This window comes from Chroicocephalus ridibundus, chromosome 8 (assembly GCF_963924245.1).
Source record: "Chroicocephalus ridibundus chromosome 8, bChrRid1.1, whole genome shotgun sequence".
In the NCBI taxonomy this organism is placed as follows: domain Eukaryota; kingdom Metazoa; phylum Chordata; class Aves; order Charadriiformes; family Laridae; genus Chroicocephalus; species Chroicocephalus ridibundus.
This window is the reverse complement of record NC_086291.1, coordinates 46,686,491-46,708,129: the sequence shown is the minus strand read 5'-3', so window position 1 is coordinate 46,708,129 and position 21,639 is coordinate 46,686,491. Positions and strand designations below refer to the sequence as shown.

General features: G+C 39.7%; 1 protein-coding gene across 3 annotated transcripts in view; it reads right to left on the bottom strand.

The window, feature by feature from the left end:
* CPPED1 (calcineurin like phosphoesterase domain containing 1) overlaps positions 1 to 21,547 on the bottom strand; it is a 49,897-nt gene extending 28,350 nt beyond the window's left edge. For 2 of the 3 annotated variants that reach the window (XM_063343598.1, XM_063343599.1), the window contains exons 1-2: positions 21,241 to 21,547; positions 11,033 to 11,251 (exon numbers count right to left, since the gene is read on the bottom strand). In XM_063343598.1, coding sequence (XP_063199668.1) covers positions 11,033 to 11,251; positions 21,241 to 21,304 — 283 coding nt within the window. In that variant the 5' untranslated portion in view covers positions 21,305 to 21,547. The remainder of the gene's footprint in view (positions 1 to 11,032; positions 11,252 to 21,240) is intronic. The other variant, XM_063343597.1, reaches the window with a different exon arrangement.
* Positions 21,548 to 21,639: the final 92 nt, after the last annotated feature.

Here is a 21,639-nt window from a genome sequence, read left to right as displayed (position 1 = left end):
CAGTGAATTTATTTAGATTAAGCTACCTTATTGTCAGGAAATTAGGTCAAACTTAAACACTGCTCATGTTATTTCAGGCAACAGTACAAAAAAAGCCCCACTGATCAGTCATTGACATATTTATAAAAAAATTACCTTGTATTCAACAAATGCAATTTTTACCTATACCTATATACCTATTCAGTATAAACATTTCAAAGCCGCTGCTCCTACCTTGCACTTAAAAAGTCAATCTGTGCCTTTTCCACTTTGTGCTCTATTACAAATCTCCGCTGACAAAGATTCAGAAATTGGGATTTAGCTGACAATTTTGCTGAAATCGCATATGACAGTAGAATACAGCTGCCTCCTCCCCAGCTGTGCCAGGCTGATGGGAGTTAAAAAAACTACACAAACTTGCTTTTGTTAGTAAAACAAGCAGCCACGTCAAATGGCAAAAAAGAGCAAATACAGCAAAGGTGACACACTTACAGTCATTTTTAGAGCTAGAACCGTATTTTAAAACACAATTTTTTAACCTGCTCATAGGCTTGTTCACAGTCAGATTTACAATGGTAAAATCACCTTTTGAGAAAGATATTAAACGTTATCAGGCAATTTTTTCCTTTATAGAATATCTTACTAATTTGCTGTATATAACATTAAGAATTTGTATGGGACCTGACATTTCTCTGTAATTTATTCAGTTCACAAATGTATAAATGGTAGCTTGTGCATTTGCATGCAGATTTCAGCATTACATTCATATCACATCTTGTGTGCAAAACCCACCAGCAGCAAATCTCCAAATCTCCCAACCACTCAGTTATTGAAATGTGAACAAGCTAGTTCATATCTGATGTAATAACGTACAAGTACAGCAGTCTGCCTCCTAGAAAGGACATCAGGCTGTATCGACTGCAAAACAATTGCAAATTTACAAGTTTGTACATTAAACGTCTGTGAAATATTTCCTAAGAAGGAAGAACATACACATGCAAATGACTGTGGACTTTATCAAATATAATAAGAGTTGTGAAACTCAGTATTATCTCAGCGTTCCTTTTTATTGGATCCAAAACCGAAAGACAGGCAGGACTTCATGGGAGGTACCAAGTTCAGCTCTTACTGAAATGAAGTATTCACTGACCTTTCCTGGTCAAGCCCAAGACTGTTTTTTAAGTAACAGAATTTAGGATATTCATGACAGATTTTAAACAATAATGCTTTGACTAAAAGCATTTGCTATAGTATGTGCTTTCCCTTTGATTTAGAAAACTCAGCAAGTTAAAAGAGTTTTCTTAGTTACCCTTTAAGGCAGGTGTTTGTTATTATATGCTGCAGCCTATGCTTTAAGATTTAGTATATATAAAAACTATACTTCTGGAGGAAGCACTAACGTACTCAATATTTAACAGAAACAAGAGACAGAAATATTCTGGATTGTGGCAGCTGCACATCAAATCTGGGCATGCGAAAGAGGCTCAGGATTATCCAGTTAGTAATTCTCTCAAGAGAGAGGATGCCTTCAAATGTCACAGTGATTATAAACAGAAATGAAGCCATACCGCGGTCTGGACACCAGAACCATCAGCTCTGAGGCTGTCTATTCTGAACGTAAATAACTCCACTCTCTACAGTGTACTTGTCAGAGCTTATAAGAGGTACTGATTGTATAAAAGCCAATATGCCCAGCTCGTCTTGTATCCTGATCATCAAATTGTCAAACAAAAGTCAAACAGAGAAGTGCTGATTTGAAAATCATGTCCCTGAATTGCTGCCTAAATATGAACTCAGAATCCCAATATTTGGTACCCACTTTTAAAAATCTGGGTGCATATCATTGCCTGTATTATTTTCTGAAAAAAACACCCTTTGCATGGAAGACAGGCTAGGGTACATAATTTTGAGGAGACACATAGCCAGCAGTTTTGCTTTTCATATGAAGAACAGAGTGGTGCCCAAAATTGTAATTAGTTGAATTGAGCTGATAAGCTTTATTGAGGCTTTATGGAAGGGTCAGAGTGTTAGTGAAACATGCAGAACTTGTGGGGGAAAAACATGCACCAGAGATGCATACACACCGAGAGGATTGCATGCAGTCATGGGGAGTTGGCTGGCAGGTGAGAATGTCCCGGAAGAGCTGGGGTCCCTGGAAGCGGCAGGCAGAGAGTGGGACAGCCACAAAAACCAGTCAGGTAGGCAGGGACCAGGATGCCTGAAGCAGAGGAGAGCAGGCAAAGGTAGAGAGAAATAGGGAGGGATGCTGAAGCAGGCAGTGCATTTGCGTCTCCAGCAATCTCACAGTTATTCTGTGACAGCGACATTTCCCTCCCAAATTCATTATCTTATTTTTTTACAGGATACCAGACTTTCCATGTAGTCCATACCTGTTTGCCACAACACATGGCATGGTGCTCAAGGGCACTGCTTTCCCCAGCTGCAGCAGGTGCTTTGCCCGCTACCTGGCAGCTTTTTTCCCCCATTACACTTAAAGCAGTCTTTTTCCAGCTCTCAAGGCTGCACTGCCTCAGCGATGAGTAACAGACCATCAATGAGCTGCTTATAGTTTGGGGAGCTCTGTTTTCAGCTTGTCTCTCAATTGTCAAGGCGTTTCCCATCACCTCATGTTTAAACTGTTCACAGTAACAACACATGCCTGGCCCCAAGCTCCAGTTCCCACAGCAAGTTCCCCCATAACAAGCTGACAGGCAGCCCAAAAAGCCAGGACTGGGGCACTGCAAAGTCAGCCCAAAGCACACTAGCCGGTGGCCAATAGGTAGCAATGGCAATACTCTTCTGACTGCGCTCCCAGGGAACAATGGCATTTGCACATCTATGTGACCATTCTGTAATTGCCCAGGATAATTAACATCCTCTTTAAAAATTTGGGAGGTCTTGAGCAAAAGGAAAGTATGAAATGGTATTCCCAAAGGATGAGGGGGTCGCCACACGTTTTAAATTGATACTGGCCAATTTATACCTGCAACTGGCTGTAATGCACCTATGGAACAGACTATGGGAAACTGTACCTATAAGTACCATCTCTCTGCAGAAGATTGATGCACGTCACAGTTCACTTTCTCCATCAAGATCAGCAGACAGTTGCTCCCTCCTGTTGAGTCTCTAAAGTTATATTACAAATACAAGACTATGTATCTTCTGTGTTGCCTCAGCCATATGGATCTCTGTTGGATTAAACAGCAGTTGTTGCTACACTACTATTCTTTTTAGCACATTTAAATTTTATAGACAGATATGGAAAAGAATTATGTAGGTGCCTCAACTGCAATTTAGACATCTAGACTCTAACAATCTCCCTTAGCTGCAGCCTAATCCTGTCCAGCTCCATAGGTGTGCTCCTGCTTTCTGTCTGGAAGTTCTTCTGGCACTTTTTGTTGTGCTCACTACCTAAAACATACATTAGAAGGCACAGTAAAAACATGAAAATATGTAACAGACACAATCCTGGAAGATCTTACAATCCAACTGTGGCTCAACAGAGAGAGCGAGAGACACAACAAGCACACCAGGAAGCGGTAAGAAAACATTATCAGATATGATTGCAGCTCTGTAAAGCTGATTGAAACAATCAGATGTTTTAACTCGTTCCTTTTGTAAAACATGGACCAAATCCATGTTGTTACCCTAAGATAGAGAACCATCCAGGCTTTGCCTGACATTGGTGGTTTAGACAAGAACTATCCAAAAAGTTGGACAAAATTAAGTTGAAAGCTGGGTCTACCCAGCAATACTCTCTAGACAAATAATTTTAAACATTGTACAACCTGTTTTGTTGAACAGCACAATTAAATTTTTGATACTGGACCAGTAAACAGGAAAACAGCTTCTTGCAGCTTCCCTCCCTCCCCACAGCCTCTGCCTTAGAGGAGGGGAATGCAGCACAAGTGATTGAAGAGAGCTAAGAAAGGTAAGTTTTTAAAAAAATTACTAGAAGCGTCTGAAATGAGTAAGGTCACTTAAGTATTTTTATCAGCTATAGAATGAATAAAATACAATGCAAAAAAAAGCTCCACACCACCGGACCTTGGGAAGGAATAAGAAAGCATGAATAGGCACACCTGCTTATCTTGTGATCAAACTAGATAGCAAGATGGACAATTGCTTCTGAAGCTAATGAGAGAAATGAAAGTATAGGCAGATTAATTAAAAAGGAAGAAGTACTATCATAATTAATTCACTAGGCATGTCAGATAACCAGAGAACAGAATTCTTGTATTTGAATTCAGTTTATCTCAAATACAGTGGCTTAGTCTCCTGTCATCACTTACAAGGTTGTCTAGATTGATTTGTTCTTTGCAAGTGGATAGAAAAAAAAAAAAAGGCGGATCCTTCAGAGAAAGGACCTTTGAAATAGCTGATGCAAGTGATGTGGGAATCCTCCTCCTCCCCACCTCTCAGCAAAACAAAGGAATTCTGAAGCAGAGCACGACACTCACGGCTCTGACCTCTCAGATGCTGTTTCCACTCACCTTGCCAGAGCTAAAGCTATCTTCACCAGAATTAAATGTTTCAGAAATGTGTTATAAATAACAGTTTGAAAGCATTTAGTTAAACAATAATATAAAACAAAGGTAAGAGAAAAAAAAAAAAGAAAAATGTCACTACTTAAACTTAATCGACTGAAAAGGCTGATGTCAGATTATATAGCACTGACCTGGACAGGAAATGTGTATATTAGATTATGCCTTCACTTCACTAAAGGAATTAGCCCAAGTATTCACAGTGTACTTCGAGTGCCATAATACTCAATTCTAGTGATTTTGATTCCTTCTAATTAACATATACATACAAATGAATCTAAAACTGCAAGCATAAACATTACTTGCTCACTGATCCATTATCACACTGCTAACAGATCAAGCTTAATCAAGTTCTATCAGTTTTTTTGATTATACACATTATTAGACAAGTCTTGTTAAATTTAGTCTCTAAACAGCTACATTTTATTACAGAGCTAAGTAAAGTTTGCAGGAGACTTGCTGCCTTTCTTGTTCTCTCACCCATGTAAGCAGAGCAATTAATGAAAAATAATTAAACACCTGGTCTAAAGCTACATCACATAAAGAATTTTTCGGGATAGAACTGATATCTATCAAGTTACAGACAGCAGTGGTATCATTAAAAAAATGCAGGTTTTTTGCATCCGAAGGAATTCAGCTACATAAAAATAGCTGCTAGATTCTCAACTTCACAAGTCAGTGTTTCTCCATGGCTTCAGCAGGGTGACCTTGACTGCAAACAGCTGAATTCTCTGCTGTTGTAGCAAAAGGTGTTGAAATGCAGAAGCTGTTTCCTGGACACCAATCTACACTTGAGGTATGGTATGAAAAAGGAAGCACAATGCCTCATGTTGTACTGAAACAGGAAAGACAGGGAAGAAAGAAGGCAGGAGAGTTTGCCCTCAATGTATGGAGGGAGCTATTCTGTGGAACAGACACCAGGCTCGCACCTTGTGACCCAGGACCAGAGGAGAGGTCAGACACCAAGAGTGGGGTTTTGCTACCGACCACCCAACAAGGGCAAAGTAGTAGATTAAGTCTTCTATAAACAACTTAAAAAGTCTTTAGATCACAGACCCTGGCTCTTGTGGGAGACTAACCTCCCTGACATCTGCTGACAGCAATCCAGGAGGGAGTCTGGGACAACCTCTTGACATAGATGGGCCAACTAGGGCCCACTCTGCTAGTCCTGCTACCCACAAACAGAAGTGCTAGGGGATGTGTTAATGCCTGTCAGCCTTGACTGTAGCAGGCACCAAAGTGGAGTTCAACATCCTGAGGGTAGTAAGGAAGCTGGACAGCAGGTCTGGGGGCTCGGGACAGCAGACTGGCTTGTTCAGGGAACTCGGTGGGGTGGAACAAGTAGACTATAAGGAGAATGACTTGGCTAAATGAAGAAAAAGGATGTAAAAGGGAGATCAAAGCAAAGATGGACTTGAAAGGAAGAATACTAAAAAAGGACCTGGTCATGCAGGGCTAGTGTCAGGAAAACCAAAGCTCACAGAGGGCTGAACCTAGGAAGGGGCACGATGGGCAGCAAAAGCTTCTACTACTACTTTAGCAATACAATAATAAACAAAGAAAATACAGGCCCACTGCTGAGTGACAAGTGACAGGTACTTAGTGCTTCTTTTGCCTGTCTTCACTGAAATGTTCTCCCAGAGTTAAAGGAGCAGAGGAAATATTGGTAGTGAAACAGAATTAAGCCAAGAATCTCCTGAGAAATTTCAATCCAAGCAAGTCCATGGGACCTGATGGGATCATCCAAGAGTCATGAGAGAGCTGTCTGATGTCACCATGAGGCATCTCTCTATAATCACCAAAAGGTTGTGGAGTTAGGATGTTACAGTCTAGATGAGTGGAGAACTAGATGGACAAAAAACTGGCTGGACTGTTAGGCTCAAAGGGTATTGGTTAATGGAACAATACGGGAAGTTGTCATACAACAAAACAAAAGGTTCCAACTTTATATGAGGAAAAAACACTTTTAGAAATAAATTTCCAGAGTTTTAGAAAAATGCAGTGAAAAAAACCACATTATCCAATCAACAATATTTTGCATTTTGCAGATTACAATTTTTGCCATACTAAGTTATGGTGCACTAACTTAATGCACGCAAATGTCTTCAGAAGTTAAGTCTTTCATTACCATGGTGTTTCTAGTAGTTGTAGAGTTTGTAGAAATTATTTTCAGCAACACAGTTCCACTATAAGGTATTGCTTAAAATTCTTGATTGTGTACCACAATATTAGCATTACCAGGAATAGATATCCTATTCTTGATTATGTAATCAAGAAAAACCTCTGAAAATAATATTCAGAGTACAAACTACTCTTAATCAGCAGCTAAATACCAAGATACTGGCACTGATTACTTCGTTGCTCTAATGACATCTGTAATGGATTCCAAGTGCCATGCCTGATTGCTTCCCAGCTGATCAGGATTCTGTTCATCACTTCTAGCTGATGGAATTCTGAGATTTCTTGGAGTTCCTTTGCAAAAGGCCTCAACATTGCTTCAGTTAAACAGCTACAGTGTACGCTTTAAAACAGTCATCATAAACTTTACACTTAGTACTCCATGATAAAATGTATTAAGAGAAGAGAGGAGGATCTGGGGGTTTTCCCCCTCTTTTTTTGACAGGCATTGATTATAAAGCAGTATAATCCAAAGAACTTGACAGACATTGGCCAACGGATAGTAAAATATAGCTGAACTTCAGTTGACCAGAGCTTTCTTCAATAACCATGCTGCAATAGTAACTGTGATACAATTTCATTAACACTGATGTTTTCAGTTTTAATATAGCTGATATACCCAAGTGATTTAAAAGGCAATTTGAAACATTAAGTAAGATGCATGTACAAGCCAAATTCTCAATTGTTAAACTTAATGTCTTGTCTCATGTCATTTCTGAGTTTTGCCTACTGAAAAAATGAATTTTTAATCCTTCATTTTATTGAATAACATAAGGGAATTGACACAGCAATTATTCTTGGAGACACTCCTTAGTGGAGAAGCACGAAATGATTACAGTACCACTTTCCTACAGAGATGCATTACGTAGGTCTAAACATCCTTGGCTAGAACAGTGAAAATACTTAAATTACTCCATGGAAAGAAATATTACTACTTGTCTTCAATTCTGGAAACATTTGTATGTTCAAATTATCTGAAAAGCTATTGGCTATAAAAATTCTTAGCTAGTCTGTTTGCTCTTTTTCATTAACTTACAAAAGAATTCTTACAATTTCAAATTTTTGTTGTAACAAATAATGAAAGTGCTGGCAAATTTCAATATTACTCTTATAATTTTGAAATGGAACTCTAAAATTTTTAAAAGAGTTTAATCAGTTGCTCACAGCTTTTTTATCTCATTGTGTCTTCACTTAAAGTTAGAATTGTTTAAATGGATTAAATCTCAAGCACAGAATTAGTACTGGAATTAATGGAGAGAGACTTGTGCCATATGACAGTGGAATATAATGGCTGCTGCTTTTTATCTGTGTCATAACTGATGCAGAAATACAGTAGCAGTTTAAACGCGTACCCATGTAAGAGAAGAAATCTAAGAAATTCATTTCTTCATGAGAAGGCAGTCACCTCAATCGCTAGAGTTTAGCATGCAACGTGGCAGAAAACTTTAGAACGCGACTTCAGTACTTCCAAGTTTTCCAAAACCTTTCACTGCAAGGAATGTGGAAAGTTTTCATTTCTAACATTAGAGGATGTCTATCTTGATAAAAGAATATGCAGCAGATAAGTTCTTATAGGGCCAACATCTCGGGTTCTTAATGCCAATATCTTGCAATGTCTTGTACAGTAACAGCTATTAACAAGCCAAACCAAAGAAATTTTAAGTATCTTGGTAAGACATTTTTAAAACAGCATGTGAGTTGCCTTGCTTTAAAATATATTTTCTGTAAGTTTCGTTAACTCTTTGTATTTTGAAGGAGTTTCTATTCCATAAGCTAAGTAAGCAAGAGGAAAACGTAGGAAAAAGTCCATTGAAAAACCTATTATTGCTAAGTGTTACTAGATGATCTTTAAGGTCCCTTCTAAATCTAACCAATCTATGATTCTACGATAAATTCTTTTAAACATACACACAGATTTACATTTATCTTCTATGAAGTATTTTTCTGACTCTGCATTTCTGTCTCCCCTGCTGTATCACACATCTCCCTGTCCCTCTACGCCACTAGTGAGAGCGCTAATCTACTACCTGCGCAGTAGAGCAATTTACTTTCATCTCTCTCATGAGTTTAGAAAGACAAACAGTTAACTGTAAAATTGTACTTACATGTACAATTTGTTAAATTGTACTTATATGTTTACAAACTCATGGGACAGCAAGCCACTGTATAAACACAAAGGCACTAATGAAATAAGTCATTGTTCCAGTTGAATATTTTAAAATTCCTTTTAGTAGTACATTTCCTTAACTATTTTATATAACTGCATGGTAATGCAGGCTTACAAAGTATTAGAGAACATAATTTCAATCAACAATAAATTATTAGATGAATTAAAATATGATGGCTCAAGTGAGGTAATCATAGAATCATTTAGGCTGGAAAAGACCCTTAGGATCATCAAGTAATGAAGTGCTCTTTCTTGCAGGTTCTTGGAAATTGCACTAGGCAGCTTCAAATATTTATACACACATGCATCACACAATATAAGTGATCTCAGTACAATCCATTCAGTTTCTTTTACATGTTTGTTAGCAAAATGAATACATGATAAAGTTTTGCAAAACCCTGACAGGTTTATATTTAAAATACTAGGAAAGTCTGAGACATACACTGCTAAAATGGACAATAATGGCTACAGAGATCCATTACTAGAAAAAAAACAAAACATAAAACCTGCCAAACGCAAGACTTATTTATTGTATCTAGCTATTCAGTGCCCAGTAGAAGTCAGAAAATTGCTGGCTCTGTATAGCTAGCACTGACCTTCTATCAACAGAAAAGCGTTAGCATAACGTTGTTTAAAGTCATTACAGACAAAAGTACTCAGAACTCTGCATTGTTTTATGAGCCTTTGAGAAATATCCAGGTAAAATAGTATTAACTTAGCTTCCTGGATTATTTAAATTTGTGAGTGAAAGATCCTCTTCGATAGGATGTAGAACACCTATTATTCATCCTGCATTTTCTTCCTCTTACAGGGGATACTGAAGAAAACATATTTGGAACACTTACACAGGTTAGAAGTCTTAATTGCAATACTTATTAAAAATCTGCTATAGGAAGGCCAGATGATTCTTAGGAAGAGATTATTTTATGATTCTGGATCAAACCTGTACTTCCAAAATTACTGGAAGAACATAAACCAATAAAACAACTATATAATGGCAGACTTTATATTATGATCAAGCTACTGAGGTTTTACACAGTAGATTCTACCAAGCTTAAATCTGTTGGTTTTTACACTTTCCCACTCTATTGCTAAAATCATGTTCTGGTCAAAAGAAACTCTGTAGCCTATAAATAATGTCAATCAATTTGACAGGTGAGGTTTTGAAATCCACTTTGTGGGACACTGAAGGAATTAGTGAAAGGTCTCTAACAGGCTCAAAGCCTTGCTGTGTGCAAACAAGAGCTGGGAAGCACCACCTCAGGTGCAAGTGGAGCGCAAAGCAAGAACGTAGGATAAAGCACACGACTGTATTTGCAAGCTCACTCGGTGGATTGTTGTGCTGTCAGCTATGTAGCTAAGGCTGTCTGCAGCTCTGCTTCTTATCAAGGTTAACAAATGTAAAATACTGTGCTTAGATCTGCTTTTGAGACCATTTGTCAACTGGTAACATCACTTTTTCATTCACTTCCAAGAAGAGAATTTATCTTCTTAAAATATAAAATATTACCAGCCTGTTTTAAAGTTTTAACTGTCAAACTTCGTAATCCACCTTTCTAGATGGTCTGTTGTTCTTCCTCTGACTGTACACGGAAACACACTGGTCTCTGTGTGTTTCTCTGCCCACAGCAACAGGGCAGAACGCTAAAACTTGAATTTGCTGACTTTTATTATTTTAAGAATTTAAATATTGAAGCAGTTGAATTTGTGAAGTATTAGAAAGCCTGAGAATTCTAAGCTTCACCCACCCTAGGTACTCAAAAAGCCACAGCTATTTTTTTGTTCTGTTCTTGGCATTGTTTTTCCCCAGTGGCTAGAGGCCCTGTGTGTCTTCTCAAAGCAATTTGTTTAGAAAAAAGAATTTTAATGTGTCTTAGGACTTTTATTTTAAAGAAAATTTCCTCAGGCCCACTGAAAAAAAAGCAACTAAAAAAAATACACCCCTAAAATGAATGATACAGGAAGTCAGATACAGAAGTCAGAATAACAGCTCCGGAATCATCTACAAAACATGCTTTTTTCCCCCCAAGCACCAAAACATTAGCGTACCAAATCCTATGAAAGAATATTATGAAGTCACGGAAATTAAGTTAGCCTTGTTGCCAATTTGAAATATAACAAAAGTGGAGTTATGATCCCCACTCTACACTTTTAATTGCCTTACCTGGCATTCCATGGATAAGGTCTCCACACAACACAAAAAACTTGGGTTTAGGGTTTAGTTTGTTAATGGCCTGCACTGCTTGCTCTGCTAATTTGATTTCTTCTCCCCATTCATCATCTCCATTGTTAGTGTCTCCAACTGCCCAAGCTTTCATCAGTCCAAACTGAGGATCTGCTCCTTGGATGAAGTAGAAGGGCCCCTTCCATTGGTACTCATCATCTAAGTAGAAAAGAGAGAAATTAAAAAAAAGAATATTAAGCACTAGAGAAAATTTAGGAAGAATGAAAGTTTCCATGCATCATTAAATTAATTGCTCTTCACCTAAATAAGTTAGTAAGCTGAGGCCATTTTAATGAAAGTACAAAGTTCTGTAGTCATTCATATAGAACAAATATAAAGGCAGAAGTACAGCATTTTCCTCTGATGGGTAGCTGCAATAAATGAAAGTATATTAATCTAATTATACCAGCAACATCAGAATTAGCAGCAACAAATAAAAACCTAAATCAAAACTGTCACAATAGCTCCCAAGACCTATGAGAAAAAGGTGAGAACTCAGAATCAAACTTCCATTAGTAGAGTCAGTGCAGATGGAGAGTACAACAGAATTTTTACTGCTACAATTTTCTTGTATCCTTGTTTCTCTGGTATGACTGCTATAATAACAAGTACCAGAAAAGAAGAGTGATACGTAAGACTTCAAGCACATTAAGGAAAAAAACCCCAAAATCTCAACACTGAGCAAATAAAGTAACAGTTGGCTATAAATTAAAACCCCAAATGGGTATCCTGTTTCCTAGACTTACATCTCAAGTTGGAATTAAAGTACAAACATGAGTACACTGTGGTTTCTCCAGCTGTCTAAATGCATTTGTTTGCAACCTGAATCTTTAGTTTTGACAGCTGTATTTGGCTTAATACATTTAGTGTTACTGGGGTTTTTTTTAAACAGCATTTAAACTGTTAAAAACTCAGACTACATCAATCTATAGTTGAATCTAAAAAAAAAATGGAGCAAATTATTTCAAATTAAAATATAATCCATAAATACACTCCCATATTATGTCAGTCTGATCTGAAATACAGTTTGACACAAAACTAATCTTCCAATAAGAGTACATAAGCAAGTAGCATGTCGATCACATGAATTTACTTTTGTTTTTCTTTCAAGTGATCTAGAACTGGAGCTTCTTACTTTGCAAGAAGCAGGGTCTGTTGCTTTCAAGGAAGGTTAGAAAGCAGAGGTCAGAATTCATCTCTTGCACCACAGACATGCTGGGGTGAGGGAGAAGGAACGTGGGCAACTTCCAAAATCTGCTTGCAATTGTCATCTGTTGCTATGGCATCAGATCATTTTGCCAAACACAAGCTTCTACGTTTCAGTTTAAGTAGCATTTAATTTCTAAACAAAATTATTTATAGTCTGTTAATTCATACCAGCATTGCCTAGTTCTAAATAACAACAACTTATTTTATAGATAGAAACTTTTAGCCATTTATTAGCTTTAAATTCTGAAATGAAATTAACTTTTCCAATTACATAACTTATTCAAAGTAGTAAAATGGATCCTTCTATCCATGGGTTTGCAATAGAAGCCTTATGGAACCAGCTGAATGACATAAAATAATTTAAGCTTTTATTTTATGTCTCGCATGGCAAAATACGACTGCCATAAAAAACAGCTCACATGCTGCATCAAATGCATTGTTTGTGCAGAGAAATCACCTTATAATTTTCATAAGTGAAAAGCTACAGAAAAAAGATACAATTAAGAAAGCTTGCATCAGAAATCCTTCATGACCTATACAAAATAAAACTGAAAAAAGGGAAAGTCTGAAACAGGAACTTGTTCTGGAGGAGTGGCACAATCCTCACACTCATTAAATGGGAAAAAAGCTCAAGTCTTTGAACAACATGGCAGGATTTTTATCACCTGCCCTTCTTCCAGCTACGCAGTAGACAGTATTGACAATCAATGCTAAGCAAAATCTACTTGTTTTGTATTGATTAATCTGAAGCCAGTAATTTTTACCATAGTAGTCTAAGTAAAATAGAGAGATTTATCTATTTATTTTTGCAGGAAATACTTAGAAAAGACAGCTAGGCTTTGTTTTAAAATTGTGTTTCCATTACGGACATATTGTGTTTCCCTCTCCAGAGCCCCAGGGATGGTGTCTGGGGGCCAAAGGCAGCTGGGGCACCTGCAGCAGGCCAGGTAGCTGTCAGGCAGGCAGGCTGGCTGGCACAGGCAGCAGGACTGGACCAGGTCCCAGGTAACAAGGAGCTTCACTTACTATGTTTCAACAGGGAGAAGTCTGGCAAGCAGACAGCGCGCTGTCAGGGAGCATGCAGAGCTGATGCAAAACAGGTTGCAAGGCCAGACCTGGGGCTATTTAATATATGCTTCATGAATTATTTTTTTTTCCTGCCTTATATTCATGCCAATACAGTAGCTCTCTAGGTTTAAGTACCTGAATGTTTCCAAGAGTGTGCACAGATGCTCTGGTTTGAGTGGGTGACTGATGGTCACGTGAGGCACAGAGAGAGACACTGATAAGATGAATTTGAAAAGAGAAGTTCAGTACACAGACAGAATCAAGAAGTGGCAGAAGAAAGGAGAAACAGAAGATGCAGGGGTGGAGGTGAAGAAGAGTGGGGAGAAAAGGAAAGACATAGGAGGTGAAAAGAGAAAGGAACTGAAAATCATGCAGAGGTATATGCTATATTCTCCTGGAGGAAAGAAAAAAGATAAAATGAAGAAAACAGAGACAACAGAAGAGATCCAGAAATCAGGGCTACATAAATAACATTTACTTAATATGTTAGTTTAATTAACTGGTCTTAGTCAAATATATTCTTGTGGTATTTGGTAATTTATCAAATAGTTACAAAAAAAAAACAGTAAGGTTGAATAAATATTTTCTACCTTGGTCTTGTTATTTGATCACTCCATCTAGAAACCCTATTTTAAAAAAATAAACCTAATACTTAAGCTAATGGAATTTGGTTTATTACTTATCTAGTGGTACTTATTGGTTTAGTTTAGTAGTTACTGATTTTGTTCCCCACGAAACAAAAGAATATATGGGGAAAAAAAATATATATGGACACTCGGTTTAAACTTACAACTTAAGGTTTTGTTTATCAGGAATGTGCTTCAATTACTATAAAGTACTATAAATAAAAGTGGAATATCATGGAGAAAGCTGTATTGATACAACACCACCGGTGCAAACTTGCACCTGCACCAACTCTTGAGCCTGTTCTGAATACAGCTCATCCAGAAAATAATTCGTAATTGCCCTCACTGGTCTGTCTGCAGAGGAGTTCACGCCAGTTTTTCCTTATGTGTGCAAGGCATTAACGACAGTCCAACTAAAGTTTAAAGTGCTGCAACTACTGCTATTTGGCTAATTTTGCTTAAAACTCCAGAAGCAGACCTGCATGAGTGCTCTTTCAACAGACCAATACGGCAAGAGGGTAGCAATGAGAAACAGAATGTAAAAGCATCTTCCACTACCACAGATGGATCCAGAAGTCTTTTGGCTAACAATTAAATGATTTATCAATGGACTGTGTTCAGATAATTATTAACAAAACTTCTGTACCCTGCTTCTCTCCCTTACCAGATGCTTGTTAGCACCCTCAAGCAGAACAGGTACTATAGGCCATGCAAATGAACTTTGTCTACTTAAGCAGTAAGTCAAGCATCACAAAATATTGTTTGAACCATTTTTTGGGACTTTGCACAGAATCACAAGAAGAGTGCTCAGACAAATCATTCTGTTGCTATCCTAGGGGGATGCCAAAGTCTGGCAGAGGGTTGGTAACAAACAGCATTGGGCACAAGTGGTGGGAAGGGGAACAGCTGTTTTTGCAGTAATCATCTAGTCGTGATCCAGGTCCTAGATGTTACTCCATAAGGTTTCAATTAAAGAGCACGTACAGTTGCTTTCTTCCCTTCAAACATAGCAGCAATGACTTTTATGGCAATGATCTCAAAGGCACCTTTCTTGCTAGGAGTTCCAATTTTCATGCCTTTAGATGAGCTATATAGTTGTATTAGACAAAGTGCATGCTAGGTAAAGAAACAGAAGATTAGGATTCAATTAATAAACAATTTTTTCTGCTTTCTCCCTTGCATTGCAAAATTCAGCAGAGCTGAGAATGCCTGCACATTGGCTCTTCATCCCTACGAGCACAGAGGCCGTTTGCAACTTTCTGAATTCACCACAGCAATAAGAAATTCAAACGCCAGACAAAAGTCAGCAGATTTCTCCGATAACTGATGTACATGCGATTTCCATTTCTGAAGGTCAAATAATGTCTGCAGAACTGCTCTTACACATTGAGCCACACAAAACTCCTATTCCAAATCTGTTTTGTTCCCAGGCCTCCTTAAGAGATGCACAGCTAATCGCCACAGAAGTCGTCCAACTTCAGAACATGTTGCTATGCCTCAGTTTCAATAGCTTCCCATTCTTTTTCTGCTCCCATGCATGCCAAAGTATGGCGAGAGGATCAATGCAATGTATTTTTAGTAGCATAGGCTGAAAAATGGTGCCAACGTCTTAATTTTGTCTAAGGATTAATTCTGTGAAGGGCCAAAGTAGTCAGCAGCAATTCACAAGAGAAAACCTCAGCCATGTATTGTGATCACACAAAAAGACACTTCAAGGACATAAGTAGGATTTAAGCCAAATCTCAGTATTTCTAAAGGACAATAGCTAATATCTTGCCTTGCCTTTATTTCTTCCCCTTTTGCTTTTCCTAATTTCTCCTCCCTATTCTTCTCCCCTCTACAAGGATCACGAACACACATAACACAGAGGTTGCTCGTACAAACCACTGCAAGCTGGCCTCTCACAGCCACATAGTACTGGTGGGATTTCCAATATTTGGTGGGATTTTTTTTAAAAGTAGATTGGTTGGTATCAGCAGTACATTAGTTTTCATCTTCCTCGACACTCTATGGCATTTCATGGAAACAAGTTAGTTAGGAAAAGTTCCTCCCAGCCATAGTTTCTCTATAGACACTATTGTATCAGAGGAGAATGGACGCGGACACACACCTAGTGCTTGCTCACTATACTGCGGGCAGTAATAAATACGAAAAACGCCCTCATTCTCACATTAGGTTTGCCAGGGGAATGTTTCACTTCTCTGAAAGATCACAAAATAGCAGAAATAGGTACGTTGTTCCCTGCCTTGAGCTGTCTCTGCTTAAAAAGTGTGCCTCTGACTCTTTTTCTAGGTAAAATTGGACAAGAAACACAACCTTGGTTTTCTAAAGCAGCTATAGGCAGGAAGGAAAATGGAATCTTTTAAGCAAAGGCAGAAATTATATCTCATAAACAATACAAAAGGCAAAAACTTTTTCCTTGCAATTGTTTTGCAGTTTATCTTTAAAGGAATTTGTTTTCATTTCAGGCCAGAAATAGCTGGAAAAACAATAAAGGACTTGCATTAACTCCCTAATAATTCCTTGTTTAACATTAAAACATTATCAGTAATTATGGCTTCAAAAACACCATCGTTATTGTCTGTATGTCCAAATAGAAAATATTTCAGTCTAATGAAATAGGCACTCTTTTCAGATACATTTTCCATGTGTACCTGAGAGACTACCAAAGATGATATTATTGAGGGTTCTGCTGAATGACCAATGCAACCTATTACGGAAGGTGCAATTTTATGAATCAGGGAAAAAAAACATTCAAAACAGGTATCAAGATACATTTTTCAGAAAAAATAAAACCCTTTAAAAGAGCAATTATTGGAGAAATGAAGTACAGTGAGCCTAAACTACAAAGATAATGTCAGTAGAAACACTGACAGAATATAGTTTTTCAAATAAATTAGGCAGCTCTACTATTCTTAAGAGATATACTTTTAAACTTCTTAGATAACTATCAAGGTAGGAAATGCCCCCCCAGATACAGTTTATTTGTACTGAGGGCTACAGAATGCTAAACTCTAGTCATGCCTTTATGCCCACCCCCAAATTTAACATGTAAACTCATTACAGAAACTTTACAGCCCATGACTGTAGGTGTGAAGGGGGGTGGCTTGCATAATGACAAGGTGAAGTCACAGAAAGTTGCTTGAAACCCACGTATAAATTTGCCTAATTCATATGAGAGCTGAAGACAGTACTGGGAATGGAATATGCTAGCTGGGAAACAGTTCTGATCAGCACTCAAAAAATATTACTGTTGAAGAGCTCTAGAACAGTAATCATAATGCGCTAAAATCAAACACTCATGCGAAAGCAAGAAAAAATAAGAAATCAACTGTGGTTGTATTTAATTTCAAAGGAAGACAAATTATATGTAATTATGATGCTTTTAAAAAGTGCAAAAATCCTTGAAGGCAGCATGGAAACTATTCAAAGACACTGTCCCAGAGGCTCAGACCATATGCACAGCATTTACTAAAAATGTCAGAAACACCAAAAACAATCCAGACTGACTAAAAAACATAAGCAGCAGCTATAAGGACACCAGTAAGAGCAGGACAGCATAATTCAAAAAGCTAAAGCATCCAAGTTAAGAACACAGGAAAGATTTTATGCACTGGAATGTTAGATACAAAAGTCCAAGAAGTCAAACTAAAAAAAGTGAAGAACAGTTGGAAACAGCATAAATCTGAAAAGTAGTAAAGCCTTTTTAGAGGCATTAGGAATAGGTAGCCTCCCAGACACTAACCAAGGCTAACAGATGTTCCAGACAAGCAAGATGCAACAAAAGATAAAGGCAGAGCATAAAAAAAATGTAAATTTTTGTATCCATGTTTATTTTGAAGGAACTTGTGAAGATCTAATGCCAGAATTCTTCCTTACAAACAGTGCATCTTATCTGTCTCAAATCAAAACATCAGTAGATGATTCAACAAATAGGCACGAACAATAACAAACCACTCAGATTAGGCGGCATCCACAGAAGAACTCAAAAGAAAAAACAGCTAACCCCTGGGGAGTTACCTCTTGCTTAAAACTGCCTTAGCACCAGAGGAGCGGGAAGATGGCCAGCATCACACCTACATTTAAATTACTTTCCTGAGCAAAACTACTGACTGCAAAACTGGCATCTGTACAGGCAAGTTAATGGAAACGGTAACAAAGACAGTAACTCCTGCACTTACTGATTCTTCAGAAAGAGTAATCAGCAATTTTTATATGGACAAGGGTAATCCACTTGATACCGTCTCCAAGAGGTATCTGACAGTTATTCCCCAAAGACTCTTAAGGAACCCAAGAGTCCTTGCATGAATAAAAAGAAGGTAAGAAAAAAAAGAAATGGACAAGACACACGGATTCCACCTGCATCTGTACTGGGGCCTATACTGTTCAACATATTAAAAACAATTGAATAGCGAGGAAGCAAAATTTGCTAAAACTAAGCCATTTGGCAGTATGAAAATTAGAATTGGGGAGAGACTTCACTGCACAGTGAGTGTTCAAGAAAGCGGATGCAGAGAAGTGCAGGACAGTGCACATGGGAAAAACACCACCAACTTCATAGAAACAACAATAGTTCTAGCAAGTGCTACAAAGAAAAGTCACTTCAACGTTCAGTAATGGCAAAAAAGCAGAGACAGGAAAGGAACAGAGCAAAATAAAAAAATATGAGAAGCAACTGAATAAACTTAAAGACTGGTGAGGGAGGTATGACAGAGGAACATAAAATCATTTGTGGAATGGAGAACGTGAGTATACAAACACTGGTTACCCGCCTGTTCCAGATAGAGGTTTTGGAACCATCAGTAAATCTAGCAAAAGACAGGTTTCAAAGCAGAGACACTTCTCAACCAGTTAAGCTGATCGTACTATCACTTGTTTAGTTGCTTGAAAAAAGCGTTCTACCTACTTTCACAGGAATTCCTTGCACAGCATGCTATTGGCATACTTGGGACAAAAAAACACAACCAAAACAAAAAAAACATGACTTTTTTGGAGAAGTAGTGAAGACAGAATTTATTCAAACATATGGTCCTGTTTCTTCACTAAAATACTAGAAGTAGTAGACATCCGAAGCATAATTTCACATGGGTAGAAAAGACAGAGAATTTATTTAAGAAGTAAATCCAAGGCATACACAGGTCCTTTGCCAATTAAGAAGGGTATTTATTCACTGTTTGCTTCTACGCTCCCTCAACTATGTGGCTAATTTAGATCCCTAACCTTGAGCTTCTGATTCACACATGTCACATATCAAGCGTAGATTAGAGCAGGTTACAGGTATAACCTCCATGTAATGTGAAAGCAGACTGAACAAATTACTATTAGGGGACACGCAGGCTGTGGAAGGGTAGTAAGTCACCATTGAGAGGCAACGGTGACTCTGAATTTTGAAAGGAAACAGTGTGCCAAGCCACAGCAGGGGTAGTAAGTGTTTTCTATAGGTAGCTGTTTAAAGAAGTAGTAAAATCTAAAGACTGAGGAAAACAACAAAACACAGATAACTGATTTTCACCCTAAACCACAAGAAACTTTGCTTCAGTTTTATCAGCCCTTTGTTCTGTTTTGTTGTTGTTTTTTTTTCCCCAATCGTTTAGTTATTACAAGGCTGTGTTGAACTTTAGCCTCTTAAGAAAGAGCTAAGTAAATTATTGACAAAGAAACATTGTACCCGAAGATGGCAGCTGGACTATGACAGCCTAAAAAGTCCTGAACAAGATTAAAAACAACCAGTCATTAAGAAAAGTGTTAGTTAATTAATATTTAAAGAATACAAGTACAGTTTGGCAGAATGAAACACACCTGGAAAACAAATATCCAAATCACTTTTTTTTCATGTTTAAGGCAATTTTCAAGAAGTACTTGAAGCTTTTGTTCAGAATTTTTTACACTGCCTTTGAACACTCATTTTGCTACAATTTCACTATACAGTTGATGTAACTAGATGGCTTGTCTGCCATCTGTCCCCTCAACAAATGCTAGGCATTCTGTTCCAAACCAACCACACCATCTGCAATTAATAGGTTGCCAGAATGACTGGATACGTATACTTCACATGCTGAGAGTTAGTGATTTTTCTTTATTTGGCAACAAGCAAAGCCAAATATTTCCAACAAAAGCCAAGAAAATACCACAAAATTGTTGGGATTGAATAGCCTTGCCCACCTGACCAAAGTAATATAACTTGTAATTTATAAACAAATACAAGGAAATAAAATACCTTCCGTGTGTGGCAATAGGAAAAGATTTCTTAACACAGAGCTTGTTATGCACCTGAAAAACCTGTGCATGCTGCAGAACCTCCACCCTTGGGAGAATTTTGCAAACAGGTGAGATACACATAGATGTTCAACATGCTCTTCTGTTGGTCCAGCCACAAGCTAAGAACCCATATCAGCAGGTGGCTGCCATCTTTGGCTTGGCAGCGGCCTCATTACCCAATTCACCTGAGAGGAGGTAAGTCTAGAAGGAAGTCTTCTACACAGCTGACCTACACTCGGGCACTACCAGCCCAGGGGGTAAGGGTGCTGGCTCTGCACAGCCTGGAAGCCCAGGGGAGGAACCAGCCACTGACCTGAGAGAGGCTGTAGCACCTCGAAGAAGTGGGATCTTATCTAGTTGCATCCGTTATAGCACACCTGCCTTTCGTTTAAGTGACCTAAACAATGAGCCACCTGTAATCTGTCAGGTCACCCCCGCAGGTACAAACACATAATAGCATAGTGCTGGCACTAACAGTTTCACAAGCCGGGTTTAGCAGCACTGACAAGCGTTTTAGAACGACTCTGGTGTTGGACCCTGCTGGCACCTTGCCCACGGGAGCCGGAGCCACCCGCGCTGGCAAACGCTTCCAGGCGCCTCTGCTCTCCGGCTGAGCTGGGCACGGACTTGGGAGGCTCCAGGCGCGCTCCGCACAGCGACCTGCCACAGCTCCGCCTTCGGCCGAGCTCCCGCCGCCTGGCAGCGACAGGCCGAATGCCGCCTGCTCGCCCGGGCAGGGGCTCCCTATCGCGGCCTTCCTGGCGCCACCAGTGGGCCCAGGGCCCTGTCCCCGTCCCTCCGAGCGCCTGCCCCGCGTCTCCCCTTCCCGGCGGGGAGCGCTCCTCCCGCTGCCGCCGGGGAGAGCCGCGGGCCTCCCCTCCGCACGCCCCTCCCGCCCGGCTGCGCGGCGGGCAAGAGAGCCCGCCGGAACCCGCAGCCCTATGCCGAGGTTCCGCCAGGCGCTCCCGCGGACCCCGCGGTGCCTACCTTGGCGGAAGGCGGTCAGAGTCCTGCCCCGGGCTCTCAGAATCGCGTCCCCCTCCGCCGCCATAGGTCCCGCCCGCCGTGCGGCCGCTGCCGCGAGCCGCCGCCTGGCCCCGGGCCGGCGAGGGGGCGGCACCTCCTCCGCCGGGGGCGGTGCCTGGGCGCGGGCGAGAGAAGCCCCGCCGGCGCAGGGGAAGTGGGTCCGAGAGAGGCGGCTTTCCGGAGCGCGGCCCAGCAGCTGGGGAGGGAGAGGCTGCCCAGGGAGAGGCGGGGGCGGGGGCGCGGCCCCGGAGCAGAAGGGGGGGCGCTGCGGGGTGGCTCCCCGGCGCCGCCATGTTGGTGTGGCGGCGGGGGCCGGTTTGAGCGGGGGGGCGGCGCGGCGACATGGCGGCCGCGGGCGGG